Source organism: Onychostoma macrolepis, chromosome 18 (genome assembly GCF_012432095.1).
Source record: "Onychostoma macrolepis isolate SWU-2019 chromosome 18, ASM1243209v1, whole genome shotgun sequence".
NCBI lineage: Eukaryota > Metazoa > Chordata > Actinopteri > Cypriniformes > Cyprinidae > Onychostoma > Onychostoma macrolepis.
In genome coordinates this window covers 2,446,613-2,460,544 of record NC_081172.1, presented here as the reverse complement: position 1 = coordinate 2,460,544, position 13,932 = coordinate 2,446,613, and the positions used below count along the sequence as shown (strand labels likewise).

The 13,932-nt window shown below is 36.9% G+C and overlaps 1 protein-coding gene across 9 annotated transcripts in view; it reads left to right on the top strand.

The window, feature by feature from the left end:
* Positions 1-12,815, top strand: part of chst8 (carbohydrate (N-acetylgalactosamine 4-0) sulfotransferase 8) — a 178,543-nt gene extending 165,728 nt beyond the window's left edge. For 6 of the 9 annotated variants that reach the window (XM_058752148.1, XM_058752150.1, XM_058752152.1 and 3 more), the window contains exons 3-4: positions 4,696-4,733; positions 9,514-12,815. In XM_058752148.1, coding sequence (XP_058608131.1) covers positions 4,696-4,733; positions 9,514-10,596 — 1,121 coding nt within the window. In that variant the 3' untranslated portion in view covers positions 10,597-12,815. The remainder of the gene's footprint in view (positions 1-4,695; positions 4,734-9,513) is intronic. The other 3 variants (XM_058752156.1, XM_058752153.1, XM_058752154.1) reach the window with 3 other exon arrangements.
* Positions 12,816-13,932: the final 1,117 nt, after the last annotated feature.

Genomic DNA, 13,932 nt, shown 5'->3' with positions numbered 1-13,932 from the left:
GTTGAATTGAAATTTGAAGGCCTTCTCAGTGGCACTGGTAATGATACAGGCCTGCAGCGCATACAGACACAGACAGAGACAGCGCGGGCATGAAGCCCAGCATAACCAGAGGGCAGCTAACACAAAAAAAGATTAGAAATTCTGCCGGAAACACAGAGCCTGCAGCACACTCAGACTCATGCATGTGTGTGTGTGTGTTTGTGTGCGGCCAGAATGAAATGAATGGAAGAGCCTACGGTGCTGGAGAGGGAAGCGCTGCTGTAATATCACGCAGGCTCTGGGTGTTTTTGCCCCGAGATCTTGGATCTGACAGCAGAGAGCAGCTGCAGCTCTGAATTCAGCTCCGCTCCTCCAGTCGCCGGCTCGCTGTGTTTAAGTCGGTTTTGTTTATCTGCCTTTGACAGCGAATTGGTCTAATACTGACCTGTCAGATGACAGGCGTCAACCTGCATCAGGGAAACGTCTTTGAAACTGTAACTGGCCAGATATGAGACACTCATAATTTATAGGTGAAGTGCATTTCAAATAGATTTGCTGATAGTCTGAAGTCTGCACCGAACTCACATCACCGCGCATCTCTGCACTTAAAGTTATGTTTGTAGATTAGTATTTGAACTTAAATATGTTCAACTAAACCTAAAGTTTTTGTATACTTAAAATATTTCCAAACGAATCAAAAACAGCAGACGGGCTGAATGAGAATGCAAATTCACTCTCTGCCAGCAGGTGGCGCTTATCAAACAGCAGCGATACAGCGTTTTCTTGGTTACCTCTGTAAACAAAGCAGCGTTGCACTTAAAAACACTACTTTAATATGCATTATACAGAGGCAAGTTGAAAAGAAAATACCTCTTAAACTTTTCTGAAGACGGTTAGTTCCCCTCAGAGATACATTCACATAAACTCCCACCCCAACTGTATCGCGATTTGTTTAACATCTCAAGCAACATATATCGTCATGTATTTTTATCGATTTTCAACCGGCTCGGGGTGCATCGATACATTCCTAAAAACAGGTAATTGTTGTCAATTTATGCATTCATTAATTTTGTCTCTTTGCTAAGCTGAGCATCATCACTGTTAATATTGCTCATAGGAGGGCCGCAGCCCTGCAGAGTTTAGCTCCAACCCTAATTAAACACACCTGATCCAGCTAATCACGTCCTTCAGGCTAATTTGAAAACTACATGGTTTGTGTGTTGGAGCAGGGTTGGAACTAAACTCTGCAGGGCTGCGGCCCTCCAGGAACCGAGTTTGACACCCCTGGTTCAGAACAAACCCCTAACTCACTTAATCTTGTTAAGGAAGTTGTGCTGTTGCATTGCATGTGCTCAGATTTATGATATTCAGACTTTCAAAAAAGGGAAAAGTAAGTAGTAAAGATAAAAACAAAAACAAATCACTGGCAACCACCCACATCATGCAACGATGAGTTTTGCACATGTAAACACCTTTGGAAAATGTAAAAATCTAGTTTTCTTTTGAAGTCAGAAGCGGATGACTTGATGTTATTAGGCAGTGATCACATTTGACTGCTTTAACATAATGTGCATCAGCTGCAGGAACGCTCTGATACGAGGTTAAAATCTCTGCCCTTCAGTCAGAAGATATGAAGATCTCCAGTGTAAATCAAGCGCATCATCCTTCCCAGTGTGCATGGGGAATGACAAGATGTTTTCTCAGCCCTCCCTCTCAGCGCGTGTCAGGTGTCTGCAGCCGCTCTCTCTGTTGTTTTAGCGCGTCTCTGAAGATCTCCTGTCGCAGCGTGCGTGCGAGGGAGTCGCGATAGGTCAAGAGCTCTTTTGCATTTTAATCAACTGCTTGCCAATTAACAGCTCTGTGTAAGTTTGCTGCGCGGTGTAATTTATTTAGCCCATGGCTCACTTCTGACAGGAACATTTGTTTACAGAACCCAGTCGCAACATACAGCTGGAGCGTTCGCACTCAAGCAACCTGCGCTTCTGCTGTGTGATCGTGCCTTATTAGAAATGAGTTCACACACGTTCAAATCTGAAATCAACTTAACAACTTCTACCTCTGGGCTTGTAAGCTGTATGAATTTTGTTGTTGTGCTTTGAGCACAAATTCCAAACTCCAAACAAATATTTGTAGTGTTTTCTTAAATAGGCCCATTATGCTCACAAAGGTTGCATTTATTTGATTAAAAATACAGTAAAAATAGAAAAATTGTGAAATATTATTACAATTCAAAATAATGTGAATGTGTTTTTTATGTGAATATACAGTATGTTAAAATGTAATTTATTTCTGTAATCAAAGCTGAATTTTCAGCATCATTACTCCAGTCTTCAGTGTCACATGATCCTTCAGAAATTATTCTAATATGCTGATTTGCTGCTCAAGAAACATTTCTGATTATTATCAATGTTGAAAACAGTTGTGCTGCTTTTTTTTTTTTTTGAACGAAATTAATACTTTTATTCAAAAAGGATGCATTAATCAAAAGTGACAGTAAAAATATTTATAAACATTCTTTTGAACTTTCTATTCATCAAAGCATCCTGAAAAATAAAATGTATCAAGATTATCAATCATTTTTCACAGAAATTGTTTTCAACATTCATAATAATCAGAAATGTTTCTTGAGCAGCAAATCAGCATATTAGAATGATTTCTGAAGGATCATGTGACACTGAAGACTGGAGAAATGATGCTGAAAATTCTTTGATCACAGGAATAAATTACATTTTAACATATATTCACATAGAAAACACTTATTTTAAATTGTAATAATTTTTCACATTTTTATGTATTTTTCATCAAATAAATGCAGCCTTTGTGAGACTTTATTAAAAAAAATCTTAATCCCAATTTTTGACCTGTAGTGTATTTTTGATGGTCTTATTTCTGATAAAATTCCTCCTATTTTATTCTGACTGCTAATAATACTAGCACTTTTAATATGCAGTGAATTCTTGCTGACATGCAGTTGCATATTTAGCTGTTTGTATGCGTTTTATGCTTGTTATGAAGTAGTATTACAGTGATCTCGGAGTGAGAGAGAACATCAACCCTTCAGGCAAAATCCCAGAACTCTCTGCTCACTGTCCGCACCACACCACACCACTCACATCTCATGTCAAAACATTTGAAAACCAAGAAGCAGAAGTCACGCTCCTCTGGAATATGTGATAACAGTTGGACTAATGAAGAAGTAAACAAACGTTTTTATCATGAATATTCATAACCCTGATGCAAGACGGGTGACAGTGATGATCGTAGCATAGTCTCTCAGCTATAAACAAGAAACCATATGAACCTGTATGGTGTTTTACACTATTTTTGACCACGTGAACATGTGGTTTTATTATCAAGGTGTATGTGTGCGTGTACATCCATATGCTGTAGGTCTGTGTTTCTTACACATCTCACATTTGATGCATTCAGATATGAATACGTAAAGGCTGTATGGTTTTGCTTGTGCAGGTCTTGATAAATTCGCAACATGCATGCCACTTAAAGGAACAGTTCACCCAAAAACAAAAATTTTGCTAAAAATGAACTCACCAGAACAAATTTTGAAAAATGTAGCATTGCATCACTTGCTCACCAATGGATGCTCTGCAGTGAATGGGTGCCGTCAGAATGAGAGTCCAAACTGCTGATAAAAGCATCACAATAATCCACACCACTCCAGTCCATCAGTTAAAATCTTGTGAAGCCAAAAGCTGAAACAAATCCATCTTTAAGATGTTTTAAACTAAAATATGAGTCCATAATCCATAATAACACTTCCTCCATTGAAAAAGTCCATCTCCTGTTGTCTCTCACATCTAAATCCACCTAAACATTTGTTTAGAGCTGTTTTGGCTTGTATTGATTTGTGCAGATTTCTCTCCTGATTCAGACCAGAACACTTTTTTACTTGAAGAAGCAATATTATGGATTATGGACTCATATTTAAACTGGATGTTATGATTTGAAGATAAACTTACAGATTTTATTTATGCAAACACACCACTTTTCTCTTCTGAAGATGTTAACTGATGGACTGGAGTGGTGTGGATTATTGTGATGTTTTTATCAGCTGTTTGGACTCTCATTCTGACGGCACCCATTCACTGCAGTGAGCTTGGTGATGGAATGCTACATTTCTCCAAATCTGATGAAGAAACAAACTCATCTACATCTCGGATGGCCTGAGGTTGAGTAAATCAGTTCACCCAAAAAATGTCATTTAGTACAATGTTCAAAGGCGTAAAAATAATATTTTTGTGTTCTTCAGGTTGTCATTTTTAGACACAGAATAGGTGACTCTAAACAGTATTGTATGCCATATAATTTGTGTGTGTGTGTGTGTGTGTGAGAGAGTGCTTGATTACACGTTTGAAGCAAGGTCACATGGTCACACATGGAAAACTGTAATTAGTGAATGTTTCTCGTTCACTCCATAATTACAGAATAAGCGCTTTGAAATGCTTGAGATTGTTTAAATGGAATCAGAAAGACGCAGCGTGTGGCCTTTATGTATGTTGTGCACACACACACACACACACTTGGGGCTGTTCACACAAGACGTGTTTTTGTATTCTGCTTGGTCTTGAGATGCATTTTTAAGATGGCATTTCTTATCCCAGTTTAATATGCAGAATCCATTATGCATATCTTTATTTTTACTCTTTATTCTCTTCTCATGCACAGCTAATCTGTCTATCTCTCTGTCTTTCTTTCTTTCAGGTGTGAAGTTCAGAGGAACCACTCAGTCCAGACAGGTGAGATCATGCAGATGTTCTTCTTTGTCCATAAACTTTTTGTATTCTTCACTATGGAGATCTTCAGAAACAGGTCTGACTCTGTTAAACATCTTCTTCTCTCCTGCCCTCATATTGTCCCGAGGGAAGGGGCAGATTGCTGGGCTGTAACCTGCCATCACTAATCAAATGAACCCTGACTTCATAACGAACTAATCACCTCGTTATTACTGGATTTATGATTATTCAATTCATTGACTTTATTGCACCTTAATGAATTCAAATGAGAAGTTAAATTGATATTTGCCACAGGCGACGTGTTTTTGGAAATCAGGTGACGTTGAGAATTAAGCAAAAATCCTCGTCAATTAGCGGATTAGAGATATTCAGAGTGAGTCACAGAGCACAGATGAGCTGTAATGAGACATCAGGAAGATCACAAACGGGTGAATGGCGCCATCTGATGGATGCAAAATAGACTGATAGATCAGCCAGACCTTTGGAGATTATAGCCTATATATGCATCATTATGCATATTTTGCATTGTATATTATTAAATATTAACATTATCACTTTTTCAGCTGATGCATTATATATTCCATTAAAATGTTGAATTTAGGATTTTTTTTTTTTTTGCATATATTTATTCATTGCTTTTTCATCATTTTTTTTCCTTTTTTTTTTTGTGACCTTTCCTGTAATTAAAGGAAGATGTATATAAAATATATGTATATATGTATATCTATCTATCTATCTATCTATATATATATATACAGTCATGGCCAAAAATATCAGCACCCTTGGTAAATATGATCAAAGAAGGCTATGAAAATTAATCTGCATTGTTAATCCTTTTGATCTTTTATTTAAATAATTCACAAAAATCTAACCTTTCATTGGATAATAAGAATTTAAAATGGGGGGAAATATCATTATGAAATAAATGTTTTTCTCTAATACACATTGGCCACAATTAACGGCACCCTTTTATTCAATACTTTTTGAAACCTCCATTTGCCAGTTTAACAGCTCTAAATGTTCTCCTATAATGCCTGATGAGGTTAGAACACCTGACAAGAGATCAGAGACCATTCCTTCATCCAGAATCACTCCAGACCCTTTAGATTCACAGCTCCATGTTGCTGCTTCTTCTCTTCAGTTCACTCATGTTCTACAGGGTTCAGGTCAGAGGACTGGAATGGCCAGCAGAAGCTTGGTTTTGTGCTCAGTGACCCATTTGTGTGTTGTTTTTGAGGTTTGTGTTTGGATTATTGTACGGTTGGAAGATCCAAACATGGCCCATTATAAGATTTCTAACAGAGTCAGTCACTTATTGATTTTTTATCTGTTGGTATTTGATAGAATCCATGATGCCATGTGTCTAAACAAGATGTCCAGGACCTCCAGCAGAAATATAGGCCCACAACATCAAAAATACAGCAGTATATTTCATTGTACACATGGGGTACTTTTTATCCCTGTGTTCACCAAACCCATCTTGAGTGTTTGCTGCTAAAAAGCTCATTTTTTAGTTTCATCTGACCATAGAAGCCAGTCCCATTTGAAGTTCCAGTCGTGTCTGATAACTGAATATGCTGGAGTTTGTTTTTGGATGAGCGAGGAGAATTTTCCTTGAAACCCTCCCAAACAACATGTGCTGATGTAGCTGCTGTTTGACAATTATTTTTTAAAGGTTTTCTGACCCCGAGACTCCAGACAATTCTCCAGCTGTGGTCCTTGGAGAGTCTTTAGCCACTCAAACTCTCCTTCTCACCGTGCATTAGGACGATATAGACACACGTCTTCTTCCAGGCAGTTTCCTAACATTTTATGTTGATTGGAAATTCTTAATTATTGCCCTGATGGTGGAAATGGGAATTTTCACAGCTCTAGCTTTTTATTTGTGAAGCTCAATTATCTTTTGCTGCACATCAGAAATATATTCTTTGGTTTTTCTCATTATGATGCATGATAAAGGGAATTTGGGCTTTGTTTTCCCTCCTATATATATTTCTGTGAAACAGGAAGCCATGGCTGGATAATTTCATGTTCATAATCACTCTGGAGTGCTCAAAATTGTGAATATGAATGGGAATATACTTCAGAGATATTTTACTCATAAGAATTTGTAGGGCTACCAATAATTGTGTCCAGCGTGTATTTGAGAAAAACATTTATTTCATAATGATATTTCCCCCCATTTAAAATTTTTATTATACAATGAAAGGTTAGATTTTTGTGAATTAAAAAAAAAAAAAAAAAAAAAAAGATAAAAAGGATTAACAATGCAGATGAATTTTCACTGCCTTCTTTGATCATATTTACCAAGGGTGCCGATATTTTTGGCTATGACTGTATATATATGTATATATGTATGTGTGTGTATATATATATATATATATATACTGTATATATCCATCCACCTCACAGGTGTGGCATATCAAGATGCTGATTAGACAGCATGATTATTGCACAGGTGTGCCTTAGGCTGGCCACAATAAAAGGCCACTCTAAAATGTGCAATTTTACTGTATTGGGGGGGGTCCGAAAACCAGTCAGTATCTGGTGTGACCACCATTTGCCTCACGCAGTGCAACACATCTCCTTCACATAGAGTTGATCAGGTTGTTGATTGTGGCCTGTGGAATGTCGGTCCACTCCTCTTCAATGGCTGTGCGAAGTTGCTGGATATTGGCAGGAACTGGAACACGCTGTCGTATACGCCGATCCAGAGCATCCCAAACATGCTCAATGCGTGACATGTCCAGTGAGTATGCTGGCCATGCAAGAACTGGGATGTTTTCAGCTTCCAGGAATTGTGTACAGATCCTTGCAACATGGGGCCATGCTGCAACATGAGGTGATGGTCGTGGATGAACGGCACAACAATTGGCCTCAGGATCTCGTCACGGTATCTCTGTGCATTCAAAATGCCATCAATAAAATGCACCTGTGTTCATTGTCCATAACATATGCCTGCCCATACCATAACCCCACCGCCACCATGGGCCACTCGATCCACAACGTTGACATCAGCAATCCGCTCACCGATCTGTCTGCCATCTGCCCTGTACAGTGAACACCTCTCCAAAGTGCCAGACGCCATGCAATGTGAGCATTTGCCCACTCAAGTCGGTTACGACGACGAACTGCAGTCACGTCGAGACCCCGATGAGGACGACGAGCATGCAGATGAGCTTCCCTGTAACGGTTTCTGACAGTTTGTGCAGAAATTCTTTGGTTATGCAAACCGATTGTTGCAGCAGCTGTCCGGGTGGCTGGTCTCAGGCGATCTTGGAGGTGAAGATGCTGGATGTGGAGGTCCTGGGCTGGTGTGGTTGCACGTGGTCTGCGGTTGGATGTACTGCCAAATTCTCTGAAACGCCTTTGGAGATGGCGTATGGTAGAGAAATGAACATTCAATTCACGGGCAACAGCTCTGGTGGACATTCCTGCAGTCAGCATGCCAATTGCACGCTCCCTCAAAACTTGCGACATCTGTGGCATTGTGCTGTGTGATAAAACTGCACATTTTAGAGTGGCCTTTTATTGTGGCCAGCCTAAGGCACACCTGTGCAATAATCATGCTGTCTAATCAGAATCTTGATATGCCACACCTGTGAGGTGGATGGAGTACCTCGGCAAAGGAGAAGTGCTCACTAACACAGATTTAGACAGATTTGTGAACAATATTTGAGAGAAATAGGCCTTTGGTGTTCAGCTCATGAAAAATGGGGGCAAAAACAAAAGTGTTGTGTTTATAATTTTGTTCAGTGTATATACAGTATATATATAAATTAGTACTGTCAAGCGATTAATCGCATCCAAAATAAAAGTTTTTGTTTACGTAATATATGAGTGTGTACTGTATATATTTATTATGTATATAAATACAAACACATGCATGTATATATTTAAGAAAAATGTTGTTTATATATTAAATATATTTATATATAATATAAAATATAATAATATAAATACATAAATGTATATACATGTAAATATTTTCAAAATATATACTGAATTTGTGTGTATTTATATATACATAATTAATAAACACAGTACACATACATATATTATGTAAACAAAACTTATTCTGGATGCGATTAATCGCTTGATAGCACTAAAGACATATATAAGATATATATATATATATATATATATATATATATATATATATTCTATAATTAAAAAACTTGCTTGCTTTTATGATTGTTAATTATTTAATTATTTCACTTCTATTAAAGGTATCAGTCAATAAAGTGCCCTTTCTGATTAAAAGAATATTGTTAGTTTTATTCAAATCCATTTTTAAATATGATTTTAAATTCTCATTACTTTAATGCATCCATCTTTTTAGTTTCTCGTTATTGTAATAGTAATTAAAATCATCTTATCTGAACACAATGATTTTGTTTTAATTAAACATGAATTGAATTCAGTACAATAAATACATATTCATTTTTAAAATATTATAATTATATTTTTTCTTTCACGCTTAAATAATGGGAAATTTATTTAAAATTTCTAAATGAATTTAAAATCATTTAAAATGTATTTTTCTTTTTCTTTTTTATTTTGAGAGAGAGAGAGAGAGAGAGAGAGAAACAAAACAAAATACCTAGTTCTCTCTTATAATGTCAATATACATTTATTAAAAATGATTCAAATTCATTTCAAAAATAGTTTAAAAATAATTGTTTTCTTCTTTTCTGGTGTAATGGAATGAAACATATTCCTCTTATAATGTCAGCATGCTTCATGAGATTGTTTTGTGTGTGTGTGTGTGTGTGTGTTTAAGGAGCAGTGCTCTCAGTTCAGTGAAGTCGTAGGCAGCATCTCGGCTCGAGTCAACCAGCGTTCAGAGGAGAGCGACGTCGACCCCATCTCACCGATGCAGCTGCCAGACTCCCAGTGGAAACGACAGGCCGCCACGCCGGGGTCCCGAGAGCACGACCCGGGCTCTCAACGGGTCACCAAACGCCACCGGAAACTATTAAAGACCGGCCCGGTGCTGCGACCCCACACAAACTCTTCCCTGCCGAGCTCACGCCGTCTCTCTGACGTCCAGGATTCCCGCCGAAGGATCGTACGCGAGGTCTGCGGGAAATATCGGAGTAATATTTCAAGGACGATAACACCACATCACGTCTCGCGGATTTACGTGGAGGACAGACATAAACTGCTGTACTGCGAGGTTCCTAAAGCAGGATGCTCCAACTGGAAGAGAGTCCTGATGGTGTTGGCCGGCGTCGCCAACTCTACGCGGGAAATCAATCATGTGGCCGTTCATTACGACAATCACCTGAAACGCCTGGACAGCTTCGACCGGCAGGGCATCACCAAGCGTTTGGAGACGTACACCAAAGTCCTGTTTATCCGAGAGCCAATGGAGCGACTGGTGTCTGCGTTCAGGGACAAATTCGAGAGCCCCAATTCCTACTACCATCCTGTCTTCGGAAAGCCCATCATCTCCAAATACAGAGTGAACGCATCTCAGACGGCTTTGAAGACGGGAAGCGGAGTGACCTTTCGAGAGTTCATCCACTATCTCTTGGACGTGCATCGTCCCGTGGGAATGGACATCCATTGGGAAGCGGCCAACCAGCTTTGCAGCCCCTGCCACCTTCACTACGACTTCATCGGGAAGGTCGAGACCTTGGAAGAAGACGCCAACTTCCTTTTACGAAAGATCGGGGCACCGGAGAACCTGACGTACCCCTCGTTCAAGGACGGCAACCCCAAAGCGGCCAGAACTTCCACTCAGATCACGCAACATTATTTTTCGCAGCTGAACGCGTCTGAGCGCCAGAGGGCGTATGACTTCTACTACATGGACTACTTGATGTTTAACTACTCCAAACCCTACAAAGACCTGTACTGACGCTTGTGCTTTAACCGCTGGTTACCTGTGTGCGCTGTCTGCTGTCCGATCAATGCTTCAGAGACTAATTAGACTAATCCACAATTACACCGTCTCATCCTCTTCGGAGATTCAGCCGTCGATAACCCGGAGCACATCACTCATTTACATAAATTGCTCTTTATTTGCCATTAAAAAGTCTGACATGTGTCCCAACCAGGCGTGACTCGACAAGTTACCAGTGACTAGCTCATCTGTCACACTCACAGCATAAATTGAGCGTAGTGTATAAAAACTCACAGCCAATCACAACTATCAAATGTTTAGTATACAGATGCACTACTGCTGTAAGAGATTGGGGTCGATCAGAGTTTTAAATTTATACTTTTATCTATCAAGGATGCATTACATTTATACAAAATTGACAGTAAGGATATTTAAAAGATTTCTTTTGAACTTAAAATAATGAGAATTTTGGAGGGAAATAATAAAAAATTCTTTATTTTTGGGGGAGTGTGAAATTTAGCTCTCTCCATATATAGCTAATTTATTTATATATTTATTTTATTAATTGTACTTTTGGAAGTACATTTTTTTCTTTTTTGGGCACAAAAAAACAGCAAAACTGTTTTCAACATTGATAATAATCAGAAATGTTTCTTGAGCAGCAAATCAGCATATTAGAATGATTTCTGAAGGATCATGTGACACTGAAGACTGGAGTAATGATGCTGAAAATTCAGCTTTGGTCACAGAAATAAATTACATTTTAAAATATAGAACACAGTTATTTTAATTTGTAATAATATTTCACAATTTTACTGTATTTTTGATCAAATAAATGCAGCCTTGATGAGCAGAAGAGACTTCATTCAAAAAAATCTTACCAACCCCAAACATATGCGGTGGGATTTTGGACCAATGAGGTGTCAGTGTAGGCGGGGCTACACTAACTTGTAACCAAGTATTAGACAAAATATCAAAATATTTAGGACAGAAACTCAGAGAGAAACTTGTTGCTTTGTTGTGTCACGCCTGTTACGTTACGCTGATCAGAATATTACACCATGAAAGTAGAAAAGGGCAACATTTGTGACAGTAAAAAATTAATCTCTTACAAAAAAATACCACGGTATTATTATTGTTAGCAAGGTATTCTTTGCAAAAAAATTAGTACAGCTATGGTGCAATGAAGGTATCACGTGGTAATACTATGGTATTTTGAGTGTACTATGGTGTTTCAGGGTACTTTCTAAGAATACCATGGTACTGCAGTCGTACAGCTAATCTATAAAAATAAAATAAAAACACTTTTGTAAATACTATAGTATGTGAATATGGTAAAACAACTTTACCATGAAGTATACTATATAGTACATGAATATAGTAATCATGATCATCGTACCATGGTATTTTTGAAAGTGTTTCCTCCTATTATATACAGTATATTAAGAAGATCACTCACTTCCCTTTAGCAAACACTCAATCCTCCACCACTAACTACACTGATATTTTCAGATAAATCTATAATCTATCTATAATTGTAAAAAGGGCATTCAGAGGATTATATTTTTCTATGTATTTGTAAAACAGCTTTAGATGTGATTGATGCTTTTGTGCAAATTCATCTCTGAAGTCACTGACCATCTGTTGGGTTTGTGAGTATGAAACGATCTGTGCACTAGATCCTTAAACCATGTTTATTAGACTAGGATGCGTGTGTGTGTGCGTGTGTGTGCGCGCGCGCGTGTTTGCAACACTACGCTGATGTCTTGTACGTGAGTTTATTTCCAAACACAGCACATTAAATGACTATATAGAACTGAACAGATTTTATTGATCCAATGCAAAATACACAGTTTAAGAGCTATATATGATGAGCATAATATATTTTTATTTTATTTTATTTTATTAGAGATCACAGAGAGTAGATTTATGTCATATGAAGACGTGAGATGGTGTGTTTCACAGTAAAGACTGACTCAGCTTTATAACCGTGAGTGTTTCTTCTGTCACCCGCATCCCTCACACTTCTTTAAGAATACATTTATAAATATATATATATATATATATATATAGATCTATATGATATCACACATACAGTAACCGGTGAATGTATAACTGTTGTTGGTGCAAAACTGTACAAATCCATATGATCTATAAGCCCTTTGCCTTATTTGACACTGCCGGTGTTTCAGGAAGAGCTGCAGTCGCAGACTGACAGTGAATAAACATTTTGTCTTTGGCCTCTTTTGTCTTTTTCATGTGTCTTGGCATAAATGTGTTTTCTGAGCAGTGAACATCAGGATGGATGGATATGGATCATTCTGCTCTACTGTAAGTGTTGTAAACCACGTCCAGTCAAATCCACATTATTTCATAAATAAATGCACAATATGTATTTATATTGATCTTTTTAAGTATCAAAAATATTTTGGATGTCTCGATGTTATAGTAAGTTATATATATTTTGATATACATAGGTACATTTTATGTTTTACAATTTATGTTAATATAAATATGTAGATTTTCAGTGTTTTGATGTCTTTCAAGATTAAGTAGAAAAGCAATCATTTTGTTATTATTTAAGTTAGGTCAATTATTTGGAAATTAGTAACTATTGTTTTATGTTTAATTTTAGGATTACGTAGGCTACCAGAAAAAAAATACTTTATAATATAAATATTTTTCAAATAATTTGAATATTTTTATTATGAATGGGTAAATTCATAAAATTTTAATTCTGAAAAATAAAAAAATAAAAATGAAAGTTACATTTTATTTGACATTATACTAGAAAATTAATGTTTAATTTTTAGTAATTTATATATTTTATATAAAAGGTACATTTTCAGTGTTTTGATGTCTTTTAAGGTTAAGTGCTAGAAAAACTTACTGAATAGTTTTGTATTAATATTTATATTTTAATACAAAAAGGGTGAGTCTTTAAAATTAAATATTAGGAGCAAAAACATATGTGTATTTTTGTTTTATTTGACGTTTAACCCATTTAATCCCAAATTTTTCCCAGACATGAAAATATCCAAATGATGTGTCATTAGTAACCCTTTGAAATAATCAATAATTATTTTTTGACATATTTTGGAAAAGTGTGTGAAAAATTGTGTTTTATGTTAAGTCACAATAGTGACTGTGGGATACGGAGAGTACTGAAATCACATATTTCTGCAGTCATAAAAATTGTTATATATCTTAGCTCTGTTTGATCTGTTTGATCACATTCTAGGGTTACTATTATGCATTAAATAAACCTTATGCAACATTGATAGGAACACTGAGATAAAAAAAAAAAAAGTCAACCATCACCGCATTTCAAAACTGTTACTTTTTTCTAAA